The 25,127-nt window shown below is 47.7% G+C and overlaps 1 protein-coding gene across 2 annotated transcripts in view; it reads right to left on the reverse strand.

The window, feature by feature from the left end:
* Positions 1-2,866: 2,866 nt before the first annotated feature.
* Positions 2,867-25,127, reverse strand: part of USP16 (ubiquitin specific peptidase 16) — a 1,134,075-nt gene continuing 1,111,814 nt past the window's right edge. Inside the window, exon 18 of one of the 2 annotated variants that reach the window (XM_069636367.1) lies at positions 2,867-3,394. In XM_069636367.1, coding sequence (XP_069492468.1) covers positions 3,270-3,394 — 125 coding nt within the window. In that variant the 3' untranslated portion in view covers positions 2,867-3,269. The remainder of the gene's footprint in view (positions 3,395-25,127) is intronic. The other variant, XM_069636368.1, reaches the window with a different exon arrangement.

Below are 25,127 nucleotides of genomic sequence, written 5' to 3' on the forward strand. Positions count from 1 at the left end.
AATTTGCAAAAATCTTTCATTTTTGTGTACGGAACGGCCATGAATAATGTAAATGATATGGCAAGTAAGTTCACAGTAAATAGCGATCATGCTGCTCTATGCTTAAAATGTCTGCATTCAAAAAATGTAATTAAAAGAAAATGTTATCCCTTTGATTTGAAGGTTTCAACAAGTCGTACTCGTTTGAAATGGAGTGGCCTAAAGCTTCAATCTTTTCTTTGCTCTCCGAATTTCATTATACCAACGGTCTGCTTTGCAGGGTCTTTGGCCTGACAACATGTATGTTAGTGCTATGCACTTATTTTTTACTGCAACCACAAATTTGGTTATACCATCCTTTAATCATAAACATGTATATGACATGGATATAGTCTTCAGGAAAGGATTAATGAAAAAGGAGATGAATAATCTTTCTAAAGTGAATTAGATAGACTTTAGTCTTCACAGAGCAAAGATAAAACGATATTATTCCCAGTGGTTGAGAGGACGTAGGTCTCGGTTTTTGCAGCATGATGCAGAAGCAATGTTGAAGGCTATGTTGAAGGCTATGGATATGGCAGAGATTTGGAGGCTGTTTAAAAACAAGAAACCCCTCAAATTGCTCTCCAAATTAACCCTATTTCGCCAAGAGCCTGGTCATCGCATTTTGCAAATTTGTATGATGACCATCCTTATGCAATTGAATCAGAGAAATGGATACCCAAAATGACCTTGGTTGATGAGAATAGACGAGGAAGAAGTTCTGCTGCTAATTAGACAATCTAGTTGATCAAGAGCACATGGACCGTACAGTTTGTCTAATGCTATATTAAAAGCAAATCCAGAGCTATGGTTGGACATTTTAACGTTGATTTTCAATCAAATTATTTTAGCTAAACAAATCCCTCCGTCTTGGCGGATGGGGATTATTGTTCCCATCTTTAAAAAGGGCGATCGCCCATTGCCTGAAAATTATCACCTGATAGCTGTATTAGACTGTCCAGGGAAAATATTTGCATTGCTTCTTTTACATAAGTTAAATGACTGGATTTTAGCAAATAAAGTGTTTGATGTTAATCAATCGGGATTTGTCAAAGGGGTCGATACGTCATTGAACTGTTTTTATTAGAGGTTTTTAAAGCAAAGGATTCCAAAACAAAAAGTCATTTCTATCTGCCTTTTATTGATTTTAAACTAGCATTTGGCAGCATCCTGAGAGTTACTCTGTGGAGGAGATTAAGAGCCTGGGCTTGCCCAGAGAATTTATTGGAACTGATTCAGGCTATGTACATAGACAGGTCAGTTCCAATTCGACTGAATTAGCAGGGTGACCTCTCTCCCCCGATACTAACCTTTAGGGGATTAAAGCGGGCTGTCCTTTGGCTCCAGCACTTTTTAACCCTTTCTTATTAGATCTTAATTTACATCTGGAAGCAGCTAGAGCGTTCCTGCCTAAAGTCGGTCTTAGTGAGGTTCAGTGGTTTTTATATGCCAACGACTTGGTGTTATTGGATCATTCCCCAATTGGTTTGTATTCTTTGTGCCCGTTACTTATGTTTTCCAAACAAAAAATAGTCTGATAATCACCTATGGTGCAGATACCTTAATACATTTGGATAGAGTGAACTGAAATAATTTAGAGGGTATCTTCTCAAAACATATCTTTTACCACTTCCGAGGAGCAGCCCTATTGTGATTATTCGACAAGAACTTGGACTTCTTTCGTTAAAGGGCATAATTATATAGAAGCGTCTTTCACTGGCTAATCCTGGCTCTGGTTTTGAGAGAATTAAACTGCCAATGGAATCTGTAGGAAAGGGAATCATTGAAAAGTGGGAAAATGAGTGTAGGCAATTTATGGAAGAAGCTAGCATCTCGATGTAGACTTTGCTAACCAACCCTAACAAAGCTAAAGAGAAAGTTTGGCTAACAGATTGGCTTGCCAACCAAGATGCATGCCAAGGTTATAAAACGTTTGAAAACTTTCCGGTTGAGAAAAAGCCTTTTAATGTATTGGCTAAGTGTTTGGGAAAATTCTTGAGCTTGAGTTTTCTAAATGAATTTTTAAGAATCAGATTTAATGTAATTTTAACTTTAGATGTGCTGGCAACCAGGTCGCCTGACCCAGTTTGATGCGAATTGTAGATTTTGTCACTAGAACCGAGAAGCTTCGATACATCTTTTGGAAGATTGCATAGCTCTGAATGAACTTAGGAAGGAGGCTTTTGATACATTTAAAGGAATATAGACTGCTGGGATGTGAACAATGGTTGGACATTCTATTAAGTGGTCTTTATACCTCATTACCTATAGCTGTGGTGAAATTTGTTTTATCCTTGAACCTGAATTGAACTTATGATAGTTGTTTCTACTTTTATCTGAATGAATTGCGATTTTACTCATTTTTATTAAATGGATTTTATAGTAATGAAAGATGTGTTTTTTTTTAAAGGAAATGAGGTGTTTAATGTAATGGTTTTGAGTAAAAGTTCAAATCTGAACTGTAAACCTAACAAATAAAATTTTAAAAAAAAAAGGCTTGCAGGCACTATCATGTAGAAAAGGATCACAAGGCAGAATCGGCTTTCCATGCCGAAAAGTGTACTAATCAATAATGTGTTTAATCCCTACTCTAATACGAGGACAACAAATAATTGAACCTCATATAAACTGAACTACATTCTAAAGCCACATATCCATTGAGAATGCAATACAACCTGTAATGACTAGAAATGAGATGGGGGGCACAATTTAATGAGAAACAATTGAGGCACACAGGCATTTTCAGTCCACTTTACTTCACATACATTTGGTCATCTCTACTTATAAACAAACACAGAAACTGTCATGAAATGTACAGGAACAAAATAAATACAATTCAAAAATACTTAAATTACTTTCATGTACAACTATATTTTCCAGAGGTACAAATCAGAGTTTTTTTAATGAACATGTTTAATATGAGCGCTGCATTCTTTCAATAGTAAGCAACTGACTAAAAGAAAGAACACAGTGGAATCAAAACTCATCTTGATTACTGTAGTTTAATAAGTAATATAAAAGTTTTCCAAAAGCATGATGTTTCCCCAAACAGTAACATTTTGTTAACACAGAATTTATTTTCCACTTTTTTTTTTTTTACACAATTGAAATAACGTTCCTCTGATATATTTAATTTAGCATCAATTTCAACTGCAAGACCATGGGCCATATGACATTTCTTCTTTCAAGGTATATGGAAAAATCCAGGGGGAATATGGTTCATAAAGCACTTTATTGCATAGTGACTACTACAGTATTCTTTCATAGAACAGGAGGTAGGCTTGTGAATTCAGCACTCTATTTAGCGGCACAGTTTGCACATGAGTATCACTAATGTGATACCATTGTCCTTTCGGCGGTTCGGTCAGCAACACTGCCAAAAAAAGAAAAGGCATTAGAACAATTCTGCTTTTAGAGTCAACAAACCCCATAGGCATTTCATTTCTGTATCTACTTTATCAGATATAAGAATAAATGTGCTACTCCTACTAGCATAGGCTCTTCCAAACAACCAACCTCTCATTCCAGTTAGCAGCACCTATCACCAGTTAAATGCTACACAGACCGCTGGGCAGCGTTTCCTGTTTTCCACAAGGCATAACTCTGAGAAAGCATTTTTAGTAGATGTAATCCCCCCTCTGGCTTAAATAGACTGAAATTAGGCTGTAACTCACACTTTCACACTTCAACTACAATATCCAATTCCTGTGAATAATAACTTGTCCTCCAAGGCATGTAGTAATTCTATATGTTCTATATTGGTCTTATTTGGCCTTTGTGTAGTGAAAGGCACAATGTATTTTACCACAATTATACTATTTGGAAAGTAGCCCATAGTGCGTCAACCACCACCCCAATTGCCTTTCACCCCTTCTTCCTTGCAGCTATTTCCAGAGCCAGAATTCCCTTCATATCTGGTCCTGACTTGTTTTTTTTTTTAATATAACATTTTTTATTATTTTTATAACAAACAAACAAATACAAGCACACTACAAAAGAAAAAGGTCACTGTCCGTCCCCCCAGCACATGCAAGCAGATGAGAATGAGTCTACATATTACAAAAGATCACACCTCATTCCTTTACCATGAGCACACGAGAATCACCAAAGTGTGCGCTAACGTGCCTCCCCAGACAATTATGCCAAGTTGTATTTCAGTGGGCATCTTCCCACCTTTGCCATACTTTTTGCGCCTTTGCCGGACACCCTCTGGCTGTGTACACCCTGCGCTCCATTGCAACACAAATGTCCACATCTGTCACCCATTGTTCATAACTTGGTGTCACTTCCGATCCCCCATTGTTGTGCAATGTTCCTTTTGATTAGTGCAGTGGTGGTGAACAGAAACAGCTTTTCATATCTTGACAGCTCGATTTCATTCCCCATTCCCAATAGTAGCAGTTTTGGGTCTCTAGGAATCACTTTGCCCATAACTGTTGATAACTCACTGCAGCATGCCTCCCAGAGTTGTTGAATGTGGGTACACTCCCACAGAATATGGAAGAAGGTACCCTCCTCAGTTCTACACCGCAAACAGGCTGGATCAGTTATCCTTCCCCATTTATGGAGGGCTACCCTAGTGTAGTACACTCTGTGTAGTATTTTTAGTTGAATCAGCCTAAGAAGTCTTGACGATATAGCCACTTCCCGGGGAAACATCAGTGCAGAAACCCATTCCTCCGGCAGTATAGTACCCACATCAGTTTCCCATTGGGCATGTAGCCCTGACAGTTCTGTTGTGCCGAAGGAGGTTATGGCACTGTACAAAACCAATGTTACCTTAAGAGCAATTTGCTCTGGGAATAGGTTTCGTTCTATCGGGGTGTATTCTGGTAGGGAGTCCATGTCGGGGAGGCCGGCTTGCAATAAGTGGTGCAGCTGGGTGTAGTGATAGTGTTCGGTTTGTGGGAGATTGAAGCGGGATGCCAGTTCCGCAAATGGAATTACATTGCCTTCTTTCACGACATCGCCTATCGTTAGTGTCCCATGTCGTGACCAATTCAGCCATTTGGTCAGCGTGTACAGTTCAGGGAGATTCTTGTTATTCCAAAGAGGCTGTGCTAGGGATAGTTTATTTTCCCATCCCACAAATGTATGTGTTTCTGCCCAGATCCGCATTGTGTGTAATTGCATGGTGGGCGATGCCAATCGGGTCTTTTTCTTATTGAGGTATTTCATGATGGGTTTCTCGGGAGTGTCTGTTTCTAATGGTCTGTTGTGTGGCGCAGTGGTGTCTCCATGCAGTTTATTATTTACAACTGCCATTTGGCTTGCCCAGTAGTACGTCTGCAGTGGGGGAGCCCGATTCCACCCTCCGTATATGGACCTCTGGAGAGTGGCGAGCGCCATGCGTGGGTGACCATCATTCCATAGCAGCTTCCGGAGTGTTTCATCTATTTTCCTGAATTCGCTTGGTGGTATGTGTAACGGGGCATTTTGTAGTATATATAGGAAGTGGGGCAGGGCCATAATTTTGAAGAGTGCCGCTCTGCCTAATAGTGTTAATGGGAGGGTTGACCAGTGTCGGGCATCTTCTGCGAATTTTGTCATTACCGGCTATAAATTCTTAGGGGTGTAGTCCAAGTTGTTCGTGATTTGTATCCCCAGATATCTGAATTGTTCCCTCTCTATTTGGTAGGGGCAGTGGGGTAGTATTGATTCTTCTTCCTGTCCCAACTGGAACAGAATGGATTTTGCCCAGTTAACGCGTAGGCCGCTAAACGAGCCGCATCTCTCCAGTACAGTAGTTACTATAGAACAGGATCTTACAGGATCTTTTAAGTATATAAGCAGATAGTCTGCGTATAGGGACACTTTGTCTTCCCAGTGTTCCGACCAGCGGAAGCCGTTCCATGTCCCAGTATCTCGCAATATTATTGCAAGGGGTTTGATCGCTATCGCGAAGATCATAGCCGATAGGGGGCATCCCTGTCGTGTCCCTTTCCTATATCAAAGGGGTTAGATACATAGCCGTTCACTTTTGTTACTGCTACCGGTGATTTATACAGTAGTTTAAACCAGCTCATGAATTGCGGCCCAAATCCCATTCGCTGCATAATTTCCCAGTTAACTGAATCAAACGCCTTTTCAAAGTCCACCGCCAGTAATGCTAAATGGGCCCTGAATTGTGGTTGCCCTCTCCAATGCTGTATGTAACCTATGTATATTCATGCGCGTGGATCTTTGCAGCATGAATCCACATTGATCCGGGTGGATCAAGGAGGGTATGATCTAGCAAAAACACTAGCCAACCGACTACAGCAGGATTTTAGTTTTAGTATTAATAAGGGAAATAGGTCTATAGGAACTACATCTATCTGGAGGTTTGTCTGCCTTGGGCAACACTACTATAGTGGCTTTCCTAAGATCCTGCGGGAGACATCCGTCTCTACGCGAGGCCTCGTACATTCTCAATAGGTGAGGTGTTATCGCATTTGGGCCTATTTTTTTTTCCACACTTCTACCGGGAGGCCATTGGGTCCCGGGGTTTTCCCGGATTGGAGGTCTGCTATGGCCGTGGTTAGTTCATCTTCTGTGATTTCTTTCTCTAACAGAGATATCTAGTCGGGTTCAAGGGGAGGGTGATTCCTGTTAGGATTGAAGTGTCTATAGGGGAAGTTGGTGTTTTGTAGAGTTCACCATAATAAGTTGCGAATCCTTCTGCTATGTCCCGCTCTGCGGTTATTGGTGCGTCGTCTTGTATCTTAATTATCTTAATTGCCCTAACATGTCTAAGGCCTTTGTCCCTCCTCTCCAACCAGGCCAGCATTTGCCCGCTTTGTCCCCGGTTTCATACACCCTGGCTCGCATTGCTGTGTGTGCTTGTTTGGCGCCATGTAGGGCAATATTCTGTAGTTGTTTTTGTGCCAGCTGTAGTGCCCGGTGTGTCTCTGGTTGGTTTAGGGATAAGTGGGTTGCCTCTGCTCTTTGTACTTGTGCTTTGGCCTCCCTTAGTGATTTAAGCTGTTTTCTCTTGTGGGCTGCAATCCAGGAGATGAGCTCCCCTCTTAGCACCGGTTTATATGCCTCCCATAACACTGCCAGGCTTTCTACTGAGGTAGTATTTAATTCAAAATACGATTCCGTAGTTTTCTGGACATGCCCTACTAGTTCAGGGAAACCCAAGTAGTAGTTATTCAGCTGCCAAGTGGGCGGGGGAGTCAGCCTGTTGGTATTGAGTTCTAAGAGGGGAATGGTCTGAGATCCCTCTGGGTAGTAGCTTTGCCTCGCGTGCTAGGTGCAATTCGATTGCTGGGAGGAAGAAGTAGTCAAGCCTCGATAGGGAGGCATGTGCTCCACAGTTGAACGAGTATTCCCTTGCATCAGGGTGTAGATGTCTCCACACATCCTTCAGACCGAGAGCAGTGAATGTGGCTAATTTGGTACGTGTGGAAGGGTTCCTTGTGTGAATATGTGTGCAATCAAGTTCTAGGTTCATGACCTCATTAAAATCTCCCCCCATTATCATCAGGTTTGCAGGGTCTGCAGTGATTATGGGTGTTATGTCATTGATTAAAGCAGATAGTAGAGTTGGCTGTGCATAGATAGCTAGCATGGATGTGGTGCGTTCCCAGAGGGTTCCAGTTACAGGCACGAATCTACCCCTGTGTTTTGTGTGACAGATATCAGGTTAAATGGTAGCCGTTTATGTATCAGGATGAGTACCCCGTGGGAGCCCATGGAGAAGCCAGAGTGTAATGCTATGCGGTAGTTGGTTCGTTTGAATAGGTTGCAGTTCGTGCCTGCTAAATGTGTTTCGGTCAGGAACGCTGCATCTGGTGCATACAGATTTAGTTGTTGTAGTACTAGGCGCCTCGTTCACATTCCATGTCATTATCCTAATGGATCTGGTATAAGTTCTGTTGGGGGGTCCTGTCATTCCAGTTGTAAGATGGGTGTATCAGAGGGAGTTGTGTGTGTTCTGCCATGGTGCGTTGCATCCAGATGATGGGAGTCAGACCCTGACCTAAAGTGTGCATTAACTTCCAGGCCCAAATATAAACAAGAGCCTTCTTAGAACAATGAACTAAACAAACATTTACAAATTCCCCTACCCCCTCCACCCCAACTCGAAGTACCTGTCGCCCGAACATCAGTCGGAGGTTAACTAGAGTCTACTCCAGACTGCAATTAACAACACTTACAACGTCCACGGTTGTTCCCACGGAGCTGGGGGGGCTGCGTTTGAACAAGGTGGCCGCTTATGTGTCTTCATCCATGTCGAATGTCTTTTGCGTTACTTTCGTATGTCGTAGGTCTGTTGCTGCTTTGGTGCCGGCTTGCAAGTGTGTAGTGCGGCACTGGCTCTTGTTTCAGCCCTCCCCCTCATGCGGAGGTAAGATTCCATCTTGGTCCGGTGGTTGCTCAGGGGGGGCTTTCTGACTGGTAGGATTCCGAGGCACCCATTTCTGTTTCCCCTAGTGGCCCTCCAATTGCCATCTATGTGCAGCTCTGCCCATCTCCAGGCCTCTTTCGCGTCAGTAATGTGGACTGTCGTCCCTTTATGGACGATTTTCAGTTGAGCTGGAAAGATTAGGCCGTATTTCACATTTAAGGAGCGCAGTTGCTTTTTAAGCTGGTCAAATGACTATCTTGCCTTTTGCACTTCTCTTGTATAGTCCGGGAAAAAGGCTATCCTTGAGCCATTATGGGTTATCGTGCCTTTTGTGCGTGCCATTTGTAGCAGTGCATCCCGGTCTCTATAGTTCAGGAATTTTGCTACCACTGTGCGTGGTGGAGTGCCGGGTATTGGGCGTCCAATGGGTACTCAGTGAGCCCTTTCTATTGAGAAGAACTTTGAGAAACCTTTTTTTGTCGCACAAGTCTGAGAGCCACTGCTCCAGAAATAGCTCCATGCTGGAGCCTTCGGTTTTCTCCGGCAATCCTAGGATCCTTACATTGTTCCGTCTCGATCTGCCCACTCCTTCATCCACCTTCCCTTCCAGTACTTTTAGGCGGGTTGTTGCTCCATTTAGCTGCTGTTCTAGGTTCCTCAGCCCATCCTCCACCCCAGATATGCGCTGCTCTGCCTCTCCGGTGCGAGAGGTTAGTTTCTGGAGGTCATTGCGTAGCAGGGAGACGTCCACGCCAATACCATCTATTTTCTGCTCCATGGAGGCGCGCGAGTTGGCGATTGCTGTCGTGACGTCCTTCAAGGATATTGCGTCCCCTTCCTCCTCCGTTGTTTCTAGGTGGGTTTGTTCTGCCAGTGTGTGTCACCGATGTGGTGAATTGAGCAATCCTGCTTTGGGTTCCCGGCTTTTTGGTTTTTTCTTTGCCCATCTTGGAGACTCGTGGATGTGCACAGTGCGTTTTGCTTTGCTCGTATTTGGGCGTGTTGGGGATTGCTCATTTTGTTGGCAACTATCGCTGAGAATTGGCCGATTGTTGCTGCTCGTACAGGTGCCCTTCGGGTGTTGCACACAGGTCTTACTCCCGAGGTGGTCCAGTTATTCCCAGTGAACCAGTGGGTCTTTTTTACCAGTTTCCTATTTCCCAGGGCGTTCGCGGCCTTTGGTTTGGTGCACTCTGGAGCACGGGTTTACTCCCCTGGGGTAGTGTGTTTACTGTGCTGTCCAGCCACTGGGTATTGTCCGGGCCTACCCCGATTTGATGCGTTCCTGGGTAGGTGTAGATTATAGGTAGTTTTCAGGTAGTTTGCGGTCCGTGACGGCCGTCACACCCTGTCGAAAGCTATGCCTTTTGTCCTTTTTAGGGTTTTTGAGCGGGCACCCCACTGGGTATGGGTGGTGGGTGCCCCCGCTCTGCAACCGCTGTGCCGGCACCAGCCTTGCGTTTTGTTTGAGTGAGTTTGGGGGGTTTCTGCTGCACCCAGCTCTTTTTGCTGTGTAACACGCGGCTGTTTCCTTGCGTTCGTTCCTCTCTTGTGCCCCTTTCCACCTAAGGTGTCCCTCTTGGTATCGGCTTTACTCGTGGTGGGCCCGCCCGCTCCCGATGCTTTTGTGAGGTAGAGGGAAAGGTTGCAGGTGTCGCGCCGGTGTTCAGACGCTACGATCCGTCTCCCCCTCTCTCGCCGCTTATGCGTCACAGGCTGGCCCCAGGGCAGCCCTGCCCTCTGCAGTGTTTCGCTTGCACCGACCTCCTGCAGGGAGTCGCCGTGCACCGTCTCCTCTCGCCTTTCTCTTCCTGGCTGCTTCCCGATCAGGCAGTTTTATTACGCAGTCTAAGCCGCGTACTGCGGCGCCATCTTGGAAACGAATCTTTGACTTGCCTCGGAAGCTTCCCGGCTTGCCTGCCGCCTCAATCCTTCACTTTTCGCAGCGATTTTCCACTATTATTGGTAACAGCCGATTCTCTCCGGAAGGGTATATTTTTATGTCGATTCGACACGGATGACAGGCTGTTTTAATCCAGGATATATGCCGCGGCCGCGGGAGCTCGGAGGCTCACGTCCGCATCGCTCTGTTGCTGGCCACACCCTGTTATCACTTTCAATTCCAGAAATCATAAGGACAAGACACCATGTAGATTTTTTTGAAGTCAAATTCACAACCATAGACCTTATCAATGAAAGTACTGCAACAGAAATATTGCAGGCATTGGATTACCAACTCTTATTAGAGTGGGAACGAGAGGCTACATCAATAGAGCCAAATGATATGGTGCCTATATAGAGCTATTGATATTTCCACTTAAAACAAGTACAACTTCCCATTTAGATTATCAATAGTGGTAAAGCTACAATTAAAAAAAGTAGGAAATCATTCAATCGAAAAGGACAAGCACCAACTGATGGCATTGCTTGGCAAGTCGATTTTTCTGTGAACCACAGGTCTGTTTAGATGAGATATTTACCACATCAGCAGCGATCTTGGACTTGATTTCATTTGACTGTTATGGTGGAAAGATGCAAGAAAGAACAGGGAGGAATTCTTTTAAGATGAGGAATTCTTCACTCAATGTGCAATGGAAGGCTGAGGCCAATGACTCCACTAATAAGAGGCTAACAAGGGGAGAAATGATTTTCTTAAATATATGAATGCACTTAATAAAGACTAATGGGGAGATCGTTGACATGGCAGTGAAGATGGCCGAGCGTAAGCTGAAGGAGCTTTCTGGCAGTGGTTACTATGGAGCGGACATTGAGAAAAACAAACTTAAAATAGAACCCCAGGAAGGTTATACACTAAGCAAGGCAGTCCGTCACCTTGGAGAGGTTGGGGGGAATGTAAAAAGTTTGCAATGTAAAGTATAAGGAAGTTGGACGCAACGATGGCCATTGCTGAAAAACCTACAGCGAGGAGTGCCCTATTGCAAATCTTGCGCAACTTTCTAACAGGTCCCTCAGACAAAAGTTACGGATGGAAAATATTTTGGTATCTTTAATGTCGGGCAGTGGGAAGCCGGGACAATCATTGTTTCAATAAGCTTACAGTCTCCAAAAAAAGAGGGCCTATATCCGATGGGAGTTGGGTAGGAATGGTGACCTTGAGATTCAGCGACCAGAGACAGTCCTAGGTAGAGAAAGAAAAGAGTAGTTTTAGGAGTCCCATTGTGTCCAGGTGTTTCCACACAAGTACCAGAAATGTGGTGAGGTAGCATGACCACCTTCAGATTAAGGGAGATTTTTGTGTTTTAGGCATCTCAGCAATGTGTGACTTTCATCTGTGCCTTATGAGGGAGGAGAAGGGAACTACTCCTGAAAACTGGTTTAGGCTACTTCGTTGTGGAATTGCCTCTCATGGTAGGCCTGAGAGATTGTGCACAGTGTTTCTGCGGACTTATTGAGCACCCCTATTGGATGCAATGAAAGTAGAAGGCGCCTTTAGGAGACGGCTCATTCCTACAATTTTAAAGTGAGGAAGTAATTTCGCCTTTTTGCAGGCATGGTTACATTTATGTTTCCCATTTTTATCAATTTCCTGTGGAACTACTTCTGGGCCATTTTGGGAATACAAGTCACTTCCAATCACTGGGCATCCTGGCAAAGGGTGGACAGAGAGAAGGGTAGGAGTCTTTATCTTTCAGTGTCCTCTATTAGCCACCGAGTTCCACAAACATGGCACAAACGCAGAACACAAACATCCAAACATACAGATCAAACCCCATCCCAAATCCCCATTGAGAACTATTCACATACACTTGCTCAACTGCCACTCTGTATCAGCACACACTCATGAAATAAACAACCTCCTCACCAAACACTAGAGAGATGTTCTTTCCAACATAGACATGGCTGAAACACCACCACATACGTATCATCCTAGACATGGTACCCCATACTATATCATCCATCACAGTGAACGCTTGCATGAAATAGCCTATAGCTTTGCCAGCATCTTGAAAGGCTCAATCACATTCAACCACTCCACTGGTCCAACATGCACATCCATTGAAGCCATCTCTCTCAGCTGATTCCCTGCTCCACACTCACACCCCATATGTATCAACCTCATTTACCTCCTTCACAACAAACAATCCCAAATTTCACTCTGACTTCACTGCAAACCGCCATGGCTCCCCTAGCACCAACATCTATGTTAGTGATGATTTCAACCCAGGTACTTCCCACCCAGAAAACAAACCTATATTGAACAGCATCCTCACACCACTTACCCCTTTGAACCTCACCCACATTATCACCTTTCCCACACATATAGTTAGCAAAACCCTTGTCCCCATGATTTCTTGAAAATGTTGGTTTCTGTGCAAAAATCAAATATGGGTATCCCGGTCAGAATACTTTGCCATCCCCTTTCCTCCTACTCTTCCACACAACATTCCCCCCACCCACCACACATCCCTCCAGGCAGGAAAATCAAATTCATCATGAACACAATGCTCGCACCACTCATACCATCAGTCTCTCACCTCAAGCAGACATCACCTTGCTCCTCAACAATTACAACACCGCCAAATACCAAATCACTCAACTCCATAGCCCCCCCTCAAAAACCAATAATCCCTGAAACACCTCTGCACGCCATGGATCAATGACTACCTTCTCACCATCAAACATCAAGATAGAGAACCCGGGGGGCACAGTTTGACTGGCTTGTAGTGTGAGGCGTGCAGGTTTGGAGCCCCGTCGGCAGGCGCTGAGTTGTGCTGGTGGCGCGAGATCCGAGGCTCCAAAATGACCATCGAAGCTGGCAGGGACTGCCGGGGCTGAACCAGGGAGCCTGGGCCATTGGAGGACGGCCCCAATCTACTGTCCAGACAGCAAAGAAGAGGCGACGAGTGCTCCGTACCGAGAACACAGTGGCAGCAAAGCGAGTACCTGTTGGGGGACCACGTGGAGCACCGGAGTGAGGCATTGGTGGTTATCGACCCTGATGTGGTGCCAGGGGGAAGATGGCCAGCGAGGCACAGCGCTCCACAGGGCCTAATATACTGAGGAGAGGACCAGGAGTGTGTCCTCACCCTTTGGACGGAGTAGGAAGCAAAAGGAGGCGGCGGCAGAGCAGCACTGAAGCGCAACAAAGAGGGCACATGGAATGAGACCTGGAGCAGCATGCAACAATTCAGAGCGGCACTCCCATGTCGAGGGACTTAATCCAGACTGGTGCCGGAGAGTGGGTTCAGCAGTGGGCCCCCCTACACAAAATGAGAAGCAGCAATTTGGGAGAAAGAGCCCCCACAGGCAGGTCTGGCCCTTGGATTGCATGAATAAATAGATAGAATATAAGCAGCACACCTGTGGTGGTCATTATTCATGGGTCGGGCCGGGGACGTGATATCGGTTTGGGAGCTCTGGCCTTGGCTCTGGGGTGAGGCATAGTGGAGTAACAGCTATTCTTTTCGGCTCCATTGGACACGCCTTACAAGGAATCAGGGGGAAGGTTGAAATAGCAGGTGAGAGAGTGGTAAGGTACCCCTGAGCCAAGAGCTCCAGCAGGAGAGCAGAGTCCTCCTACCCCACATGCTGCAAGTGTTTGCCGGAGGAGCCGCAGCGACCAGCATTGCAGGGTGCCCTGGGGTTAGACTGTTGAACATTATGGTAGGAGGGGCCAGTTGATGACTATGCAACCCTTGCCATTCTTTGGCCAGTGTCCCAAATAGACACTGGGTATCTTCCTGGATTGTGCTCCCTTAGAGGGGAGTGGGAGGCCTGGCAGTCGCAACTTACCTGGAGGCCGTGAGCCTAGTGGCGTGAGAGGGGTTCAGCGGAGCAGGGGTCCTTGGGGGGGGGGCTATGGAACACATCTAGCCGGGAGACAGGGGAAGTGCATGGAAATAAGTGAGGTGCTACACCCCTACAGCAGTGGAAGCTCCATTGGGAGAGGTGGGCCCTCTGATTCAGCGTTGCAGAAGGAGGGAGAGATCGATGAGTGAGCACACAGGCCTGGGGGCCAAGGCGACAACCAAAAGGGTCAAAAGTGAAGGGCCAACAGAAGATGGACAAATATACCGACCCCAAAAACAAGCAACAGAAGCATGAGGAGGCAGACCAGGTGGCGGAAGGTGTTGATGTGGGGAGATGGGCAGAGGGGTGATCCTGGACGCCTTGAAGGAGGCCATTCAAACCACTAGGAGCTCTCTTGAGGGGAGTATCAAAGAGGTGGGGGTGGATGTGCCCTGGTGAGAGCAGATCTATGGAAGGTGTGCGAGAGAGTCACGGAAGTGGAGCAGAGAGTGAGCAATGTGGAGGAACGACCTAGAACATCTCAAGAACCAAGTAGTTGGCCTAGTAGGGGCAACCAGGACATTGGAGACTAGAGCGGAGGACACAGAAGGCCGATGTATGCGTTGCAACATCCGCCTGTGGTGGTTCCAGAGATGAAGGAGGGGCCTAGTGTAGAACATCTCATCTTGGATACTTAGGGTGTAAAGGGACTGTCTAAATTATTCACGGTCGAACAGGCACACACGGTGCCAGGCAAGGCCCCACCAGCTGGGGGGCCACCAATGCGAAGTTGGGCATATTCCCAGACTTCACATTGGAGGTGCAATGACAGTGGAGACCCTATGATGCAGTGAGACGTTCTTTCCAGCTAAATTGAAGGTTATAGTGGGAGGGAAATCCTTTTTTTTTTGCGTCTCCATGGGCGGTGTAAACCTGGTTGTACTCTGCGCTACAGTGTTTGGACACACAGGGACGGGGAAGGACAGGGCATTGCAGTCAGGGGACTGATGTTTGGTTGGGGGGGACTGAAGTTGAGGTTGATAGGTGTCATGATCTCTGCTTCCAAAAGGTCAGGGTTTTCCCAACTCCCTTGGAAGCAGATCCATAACCCAGGTTCCGAGTGCCAACCAGTCCCAATTGGGACCTTTTGGACCCAGTCCTGGCGCCAGTGGCACCAGGCTCATAAACATGCCCAGTCCCAGCGCTGGAAGCGCCGGGCTCATAATGCTTGGGTGGACTTACCTGCAGCAGACCATGCTGCTTACTTGCCTGCCAGTTGAGCCTCTGATCCTCTTCTGTTTGGAACTACTTTTCCTGTTGGGTGGGGCAGGAGCCACTCCCTAGTTTCAGAACACTGGAACTCTTCTGGAAAGCAGGAACTCTTTTCTTACCTAGGCGTGGCTGTGGAAGGAGACACCTAAGCACTACAGGAGGCTATTTAAACCACACCCGATGGATGAATCTTGCTTTGCGTTATTCTGCATCCTCTGCAGCAGAACGCTCATCGTGTCTTCTGCATCTGATCCTGGGCCTAAGGAAAAAGGCTTACCATCCTGAATCCAGTCTTCAGCAACACCTATAAAGACAAGAAAGAACAGGTTAGCATTACGGTCTTCAGTGACAGCGCTTCACTTACCTGGTCCATCGGCTGTCACCAACGCCTCGCGCTGCATTCCGGCATCTGAAAGACAAAGGCTTACCTACTCTTCGTGCGCTCCGGAGGTCTTCGCACTGCATTCCGGCATCTGAAAGACAAAAGCTTACCAACTCTTCGCATGCTCCGGAGGTCTTCGGCGCTGCATCCCGCATCTGAAAGACAAAACAAGGTGCGTTTAAAGACATTGGGGAACTTTAATACTCACGTGCCATTACTCCTTTCCACATCTAACCCAGTGGGTATTCCGGCACCCTGCAGCCGCTCCGAACTTTTACCTGCAAAATAAAAAGACAGTTAGAGCGCATCGTGAAGCAGGCAACAAGCGCTTACTTACGTGCTTCCAGGCGCTTCTATTCATCACACGGGCTCCATCTTCAACTCACTTCAGCCCGTCATCCGCCATCGCCTGAACCCTGCAAAACAAGAGACATCATTACTAAAGACTTTTAAAGACATTAGAATTACTCGAAACTTACCGTTCGTGCAGTAAACGACGGACAGCAGTCCTCTGAAGTCAAGAGGCCTGCTCCCCTTATCCAGTGAAGAAACTGGTTACAGCACCCTGCCCCGAGGCAGATGGAGAGCACGGCGTTCACTTACCTAAGGTGAGAGCGTTAACCTTTGGGGTTCTACAGGAGAAGAGAAAGGGAAGAAGAGAGAGACATTCAATAACCCAGTTCATTAATCCCATATCTTCTATCTGCAGACATCTTACCCTTCGAGTCAGACATACAGTGCACAGAGGTCCAGCCCAAAGAGCCAGCCGTGTGTTACACATCACCTTTGAAGATACGGTATACGCCCAGTCAAGACCGGCGCCTCTACGGGAATCAGGTGAGCGTTACAATAGGTGGTGGCTTGTACTGAGTCCAGGACGATAGTTAAAGGTCCTGTGGTGTGGAAGTGAGAGATGCTCATAATGACTGGAGTTTGTAGTCAGGTTGACGGTGCAGACCGAGACGGTCTCTTCAGAACAGTGGGTGTGCAAAGTAGGGGAGACATGCTAGGCAGTGCCGATTGTCGAATCCAGCATAGGGGGTGATAGTCTGAAAATTGGGACTTGGAATGTCGGGGGGCTGGGTAAAAGATTGAAATGCCAGCGAGTTGGCGGGTTGCTGAAGTGACATGAGGTACAGCAAGCCCTGTTTCAAGAGACCCACATGATACGAAAAGATTTGGATTTACTTAAGAGGTGGTGGAGTGGGGATGGTGGTGGGAACATCCTATTCGAAGTACGCCAAGAGGAGTCCTGATTTGGGTAGCAGCAGGAGTACCAAGCCAGTTGAATGAAGTACTAATTGATGACGTCGGGAGGATGGTGGTGCTCCTTGGTACATTGGAAGGAAGGGATTTCTGAGTGGTTAATTCTTATGCGCCCAATGTAGATGATAAAGAGTACTTCCCGTCTGTGTTGCGACTGGCAGGGGCACCGGGAGGTCGTGGTGTCTATTGGTCATGGCCTTAGAGGATGTGGCATTTTGGGAGACATTATGGGAAGAAATAGTGCCATTTTCGATATTAACGAGGAATCAGTGGAGGGAATAGGGATCCTGTGGGAGGCTTTCAAGGCAACAATCAGGAGGGTCTGTATCTCCAAAATGTCGGGAGTTACGAAGACGTTGCAGGAGAAGCTACAAAAACTGGAGGGGGTAGTATCCGGTCTAAAGAAGGGTATAGTGGAGGGACTGGGGACGGGGATAGAATTGGTAAGGGCCCTGGTTTCCCATCGTGAGGCACTGGACTCATTACCAAAGTTTGATGGGAGCAGGCGGGATGTTTCGATTCATGGGGAAGGAGATCAGGCGGGACGACTGCTGGCCTGGATGATCCTTCGGGAACAACCTCGGCATAGCATAATGCAGATCAGGCGGGAGTCGGGGGACCTCGTCACCACCCAGGAGGGGATTAATGAGGCCTTTCGATGTTTCTACGCTAGTGAGGGCATGCACTTGGCCGAAGACGCGATGAACTATTGGACTTGATTCAGCTCCCTGTCCTGGCCAGGGATCTTAGAGGGGGGCTGGAGGGACCTATTGAGGAATCCGATATACGCGGGGCGCTGGGGTCCATGCACAAGAGTAGGTCCCCTGGCAGCAAAGGCTTCCTGGTAGAATTTTATTGCAATAAACAAGGCTCTCCTGGTCCCTTGACTTAAGAATGTCTATGATGAGACAGGGTTTCTCCTGGACTCTAAGCAGGAGGCGGTAATAACTGTCCTGCTGAAGGAACGTAAAGACCCCCTGGACTGCGCATCCTACCACCCAATTTCCTTATTAAATGTTGATGCAAAAATTCTGGGTAAGATCCTGGCTACCAGACTGTCCAGGGTGGCTCCGGTATTGGTACATCCTGACCAGTGCGTATTTATAGGGGGACGAAATACTACGATGAATCTATACTGCTTGCTTCATTTAAATGGACCAGGTTAAAGACTGTAAATAGGACAGGGCATTGGCTTCCTTTGATGCTATGAAGGCCTTTGAATCCTTGAAGTAGGAATGGCTATTTAGGGTGCTGGGAGCCTTTGGGTTTGGGGACATTTGGCAGTGACTGCGGTTCCTATATAATAACCCAGTGCCAAGGGTGAAGACGAACAATTGGGTGTCACCGCAGTAGATGTTGGGTGGAGGGATGCCCGGTCTCCCCGAAAATATTTTTCGATGGCATTTGAACCACAGGCGAGATCTCAGGAAGGAGATGGGGGGGGGGGGCTCCAGGTATATTAGCGCGTGGGGTGAGGCACACAGTCTACCTGCATGCGGATGACCTGCTGCTGTATGCGGGGAACCCATTGGAAAATGTTGTTGGAGGTGTTGGGTAATTTCCGGAAGTTATCTGGCTTCCGTATCAATAAAGAAAAGTCATTACTGTTCCCGCTGAGGGACCTTCGCAGCCGCAATCTTACTCTCCTTCCCAATTGGGGGATCAGATGGGAGGGGGAATATTTTAGATACTTGGGCATCCAAATCTTTCATAACATTGAGGACACATTTGTGTATAACACGGGTATAGCATTGTTGGCATTAGAGGACTCGGTCCAATTCTGGAAAAACCTGCCTATATTGTTGGTGGGGAGGGCAGCGTTGTGCAAAAACGAGGTGTTACTCACCGGAGTGACTAGCCTACTCCTAGTCCGTAGTGCCCTTTCCTCCATCCTGTATGGGCGTCCCTCGCGAGTGACGGCAACGGAACCGCTTTTCCACCAGAAAAATACATTTCCCCTTTAAATTTACTGGAGCATGGGGGCGTGGCCCTGGGAGCACAGGCTCCCTTAACTGTGCCCACCAGCGCCACACCTCAGTCCCCTTTAAATGAGTCGGCTGTATTACACTTTTACAACCTCACTGCTCTTATTATAGGGGGGTGGATGGTGGGGCGTATGGAGGAAAGGGGACTAGGAGTACGTTAGTCACTCCTGTGAGCAACCCTAATTACTCCTACGTCTTGTCCCCTTTCCTCCATCCAGTGTGGGCGATTACAACTGACACCGCCCTGGGGAGGAGAATAAATTATACAGTACTGCTTGACCAAATGCTGCATCTGCCTTGGCATTGGTATCCAAGCAGTAGTGTTTGCAAAAGGCCGAATGGGTGGCCCATGTTGCCACCCTGCTGATCACCTGCCAGAGAACGTGGCGCTGGAACGCGACTGCGGCCGCCTTGGCTCTTACCGCATGCATGCCCTGCAGCGGATCCTTACGTTGCATCTTATATGCCTAATGGATCGCTGCTGTCATCCATCTAGCTATGGATGCCTTGAGGCTTGCTGCCCAGGCCTGGAGCCTCCAATTGTTACAAACCGTGCATCTTTCTTGCAGATACCTTTCGTTCTGTCCAGATAGAATTTCAACACTCTCCTGACATCTAGACAGTGGAGCGTTTTCTCTGCGTCTTCCTTGGGGTCTGGGAAAAATGTGGGGAGCACAATCTCCTCAATGTGAAAGGATGACGCCACCTTTGGAAGGAACTTGGGGTGCGTGCGAAGCACAACCTTATTTTTGTGAAATCTAGTGTATGGCTCTGAGGCGACTAATGCCTGGACCTCACTCACTCTGCGAGCTGGCGCAAGACCAACCAGAAGGGCTGTCTTCAGAGTGACCATCTTGATGTTCGCTGTGGCCATAGGTTCGAATGGTTTGTGGGCTATAGCACTCAGCACCACGTTGAGGTCCCAAACGGGATGCAGGCGTATGACTGGGGGATGCAGCCTGGTCAAGCCAGCCAGGTGCTTTTTTTACCACGGGATTGGCCGAAGACAGGATCAGAGAGTCAAGAGTTCCTGTATGCGCCAATAGCGGCCAGGTATGTCTGGCAGGTATCCACCTGGACACCTGACCTGGCAAGATAGGCCGGGAATGATAAGATTTGGTCCAGGGTGCATGTCAGTGGATTCACCAGATTTTCCTCAGCACAAAAACAGAATCTCATCCATTCGCTTTTGTACTGCTTGCGCGTAGACTGATTTCTGACACTTTTAATGATCTCCAGATTGGCACCTGACAACTGAAGGTGCTGAAGCGCTAGCTGCTCAGGAACCAGGCTGCTAGTGCTAGTTGAGGGCCCTACCCCAGGGGAAGCACCATCTCTGGCTGGGTTGACAGATGCCGCAGGTCCAAGAACCAGGGTTGTGCCGGCCAGCAAGGCACTATGAGGATTATCTTCAAGTTCCTGGAGTTCCTGATCTTGCTCACCACTTTGTGCACCAACAGCGTGGGTGGGAATGCATATGCCCACATCCCGTGCCAGGGTATTTTGAGTACGACCTTTAGAGAGTTGCATCCCCTTCCTCCGCAGGACGCAAATTGCTGACATGTCCAGTTGTTTACTGTCGCAAATAGGTCTGTGGTGGGGTGGCCCCATCTGCTGAACACTTCCTGGAGTACTCTCCCATTCAGCTGCCACTGTCAGCGGCCAGGCGACAGTGTCTGCCTCCAGGTTGGATTCTCCCAGAGGTGGACCGCTGGGATCCATACATCCAGGCCGAAAGCCCATTCCCATATTTCCAGGTTCAACAAGCACAGCTGCAGGGATCTGGTGCTTCCCTGTTTGTTGATATAGTAAATTGCAGGACGTGCGGTCTGTCTGAATGTACTCAGACCTGCCCCAACTGGGGGGCAGGAGGGTGTGAACTCCCCTACCGCCTCGCTCTCTAGAGGGGAGCAAATCTCTGCTAGGAGGGATGGTGTACTGATCTGTGGGAGGGGGGGGGGGAAATCGGAAGAGGAGAAGGAAGAGGTAACCAGAAGCCCCAGGACACAATGCATCCACAAACTTCGCCCGTCAAGCCTGACTGTGCAGGGTCAGCCTGCCCCTGACTTGGGTGCTGTGGACCCAAAAAGAATTGTCATGGTTTCTTCTGGTCAGAGGCTGATGAGTAGGAGGGGGACTGGAAGAACCCCTTATTTGAGGCTTTGTGGTGTTTTTGTCTGTGCTGACTGGGAGACCTGTCAGGCTGCCTGGCTTTACGGTCCTGGAACCCTTGGAAACCGCCAAAAGATTGCCCCTTGTCTGAGCGAGACTGTGCCTGTGAGAAAGGCTTAGTTACTGGGTTGATGAGAATCACCAGCGACTTGGCTGTCTGAGAGCTGCTCTTCTTCTTGTCCAGCTCTTCATCAGTTATGGAGTGGAAAAGATCACCCCCTTCGAATGGAAGGTCCAGGATTCTATCCTGAACATCCGGGTTGAACCTGAGAGCTTTTAGCCAGGCTGTGCGCCTCATGTCTGTTGCCAGACAGATCGCTCCGTTAGCTGTATTGATGTGGCCTACAGTGGCCTCCATAATGTCCTGGCCATAAGTTTCGCCTCACCTGGGCCTGCTTTGAATGAGGCTTGTTTGTCCTTAGGGATGTCAGACAGAAATTCTGCGATTTTCCTCCACAGGAGTTGATTAGCCGCAGCCAGGATGGCATCTGCGTTGGCCTTCAAGAGATGCAGACCAGCATTATAGTAGACCTTCCTGCTGTATGATTCAAGAGTCTTTTCCTCCTTGTTCAAGAGGGCTGTCGTAGCAGTACTAGACGAGGACCCCTGGGGCTTGGCATTCATGGATGCCGCAGCGATAACAGATGACAGAAGTTGTGGGTTGGTAGAGAGTAGCATGCTGTCCCCCTCGGCCTACCGGAAGTTAGCATTCAGCTTCTTGTTAACCAGTTGCGTAGAGTGTGGCTTGAGCCAACCCTTCTTGACTAAAGCCGCCACATCCTTCTTTAAGGGGATGCCAGACATCGCCTCCACCCCTGATGCTCAAGACCGCCGCCAGAACACCTGCCTCAGGAAGCTCCTTCTGCGGCTAGGCGATGCCCAGGCATTCTGCCAGGCCAGCAATCCTGTCATGGAAGGCTTTTTCCGAGGAAGGTGTATTCTGCGTTTCCTCGTCTGTGTCCTGCTGGTCATCTGCCCCCAGGGGGTCAGGGGGGGGGAGGTTACCCCAGTATCCTTTGGAGGCACTTCCAGTGTGGGGGTCTGCACCTGTACCGGGGCCGCTGGAACTTCAGGAACGGGCTGCTGCAGAGGTGGAGCCGGAGGCGGGAGCATGGGCTGTCCTGCGGTGGACTGCGCAGGCAGAGCTGGAGGCAACATGTCCTTGATAATGCCCCTGAAAATGGTGCCTTTTTGTGGTGACCGCATGAGAGAGATGTCGTGCCTGGAGGGGGGCCTTAATTTGCTGAACTATAAATGGTACTTCATGGCGGCACAGTTGTAGGCGGTGCTAGTATGGGTGGACACAAGGGGGGGGGGACTGTTGACAGGCCTATTGGGAGGCCTCCCGGCCCATCGGAATGGAGTAGAACTGTTGTGGGGCACGGTCGGGGGGGGGAAGGGGCCACTAACCTATTTCAGTTAGTGCAGGAAGACTGTTTGCCAGGGCTATATAGTGCCGATTTGCCATGGAGTGCAGACCCTGGACTCTGGTCGGCAATAAGGCGAATGGGGTTCTCAGATCTTGGGGATGGGGGTGTCGGTCAGTGGGAGATTTGTTTGGGGGAGGGGAAACTGAAGTCGTTTGAAGATTAGAGGGTGCGACATGGGGTGTCCACGGGGCAGTTCCTCAGTGACCAGGCGGCTGGCCGCTATGTGGACGGATATCCCAGAGGAGCCAAATGCGAACCCACTGATGCAGGTGCTGCTCACACTGGAGGATGGGGGGTGGCTAGGATTTCTCAAACCTACTAGGCAAAACAGGGGTGTTTCCCCTGTAGGAGTTGGCGGTTAAGGCCAAGTGGGAGAGGGATGGGGGGAACCAGATTTCGGAGGCGGATTGAGGAATATGGGAACAGGTCAAGAAAGTAACAAGGAATGCCAGATTTCAACTTATCCAGTTTAATGTTCTACATAGGGTCTATGTGACCCGACCAAATTGCATGCAATGAATAATACCTTGAGTCAGGATTGTTCAAGATGTGGAACTGATCTGGGACATGTGGGGATGTTCGATGATTGCCTGCTACTGGCAGGCAGTGATCTCCAAGAGTAATGAGCTGCTGCATTCCAGTTTTGAGTACAGCCCGAGAGTGTGTCTGAGGGGGCTGATACCGGGTGGGAAACGGTACAAAGTAAGGAGACGTCTGGTTCAGTTCATGCCGATACTGGCAAAAAGGAGAGTAGCTATTGCCTGGAAGAAACCTCACGGTCCGTCCTTGGTATAGTGGATGGAGGACATCCGTAGGTGGGGGATGGCAGAGCTGGACATTTTGCAACAGATCCAAGACCCTGAGCTGGAGCAAGGGATGGTGGTAGATTGGATCCAGCTGTTAAATTAACTACACACCTCAGCAGATTTGAAAACTCCTTGAGGGGCACGGATGGTGTGTTAACATGCCCAGGAAATTGGGTAATGGGGGGAGGAGGGGACTTGAGGGGGGAAGAATAAGCTGTCTCAGTCTTGTTGGAAGAAACTGCTGGTCAACATGTTTGATATATTCTACTATTCATTTTGTATGATAAGGTGGGTAACTATCAACACTGCACTGTGATTTCTATCTACATCAAAAACCTGAATACAAATGTTTAAAAAAAACATCTAGAGCCTGCTGAAAGGACACATACTCCTTCACCGGGAAACCCCTCAATCCTACCACTTGAATCTCTCCTCCTCCGTTTCCTTGAGTGGGAAGCTCTCAGATATATTCCCTCTGCAGCACAGTCTTCCTCAGGGCGCTGTTCCCAGTCCTCATCCCTTCTCCCTCTACACCTCCTTCCTCGCTGACATGATCACCTCTTTCAGCAATCAATGTCAGTGCTATGCAGATGACTCCCAAATCTTCCTATTCTTCTCAGACACTATTCATTCAACCATCAATGGTTGTTTATTCTCCGTCGAGTCTTGAATGCATTCTCACTTCTCACCTAAGACTGAAATGCTACTCTTACTTTTGTCACCCTTTCAATTTCCTCATCACTGTCTGCCATTTCCTTTCCCCCGCTCTTATTCCTTCCCCCATCTGCCCGTGACCTCTGCGTCTCCTTTAACATTGCACTTCAATTTTCATCCCACATTTCCAACACTGCACACTCTTGTCGTCACCAACTTTTCAATATCCGCAACGCCACCAAACGTCTTATGTTCTCTTTTGTCTTCTCCCAACTCGACTACTGCTCTGCGCTATTCATTGTTTATCAACTTGCCCCAGTATGTTCTATCATTAATTTATCAATCCATATCCTTTGTTCTATCTCCCCTCGTACCTCAATCTCTTCATTTCTCCTTTCAATTTCTTGACTTTCCTTCAAATCTCGGCTGCTTTTTAATTTCCACCGTATTGTCTTCATATCCTTGTCCCCCCCGCTCCCCCTTAACTTGCCTCTGTGGTTTCCTTCAACATTAACTTGTTTCCTACGTTCCCAGTCTCTCTTTCTCCAGGCAGTTCCTAAACCTTTGTGCACACAGTTTCATTTTCGCTCCTTTTCTTTACTGGCTTCCAAGTATTAGAATTCTCGGCCTCTTGCTATTAGTCGTTCTGCTACTTTCTAGTTTCTGCTCTACACTAAAAGCTTACCACCCGTCTGCCAAACTTTACTTCTTTTGTGGTCATTATAGGTTTATCCTTTATTAATGTACCACATTATTCTGTATAGAGTTGTCAAAAGTGAATTATAAATTCAATAAATACTGCCAATCAAAATACAAGATGACCATGTGCAGTGCCAAAGATGCTCACTACCTCCTTCAATCCACCACCATTCACACACAAACCTTTTTGAAATCAAGTCACTTTGAAAACCGCTATGTTCCTCAGTAAGCAACTCATTCATGGACTATTTCAACTCCAAAATACACAACATTAGACAGGTCCTCCCAACAGACACCAAATCAGCCAGCACTAACTCCCAACCCCCTGGACACATTTTACCCAGGCGACCAAGA

Source organism: Ambystoma mexicanum, chromosome 7p (genome assembly GCF_040938575.1).
Source record: "Ambystoma mexicanum isolate Mex_15411 chromosome 7p, UKY_AmexF1_1, whole genome shotgun sequence".
In the NCBI taxonomy this organism is placed as follows: domain Eukaryota; kingdom Metazoa; phylum Chordata; class Amphibia; order Caudata; family Ambystomatidae; genus Ambystoma; species Ambystoma mexicanum.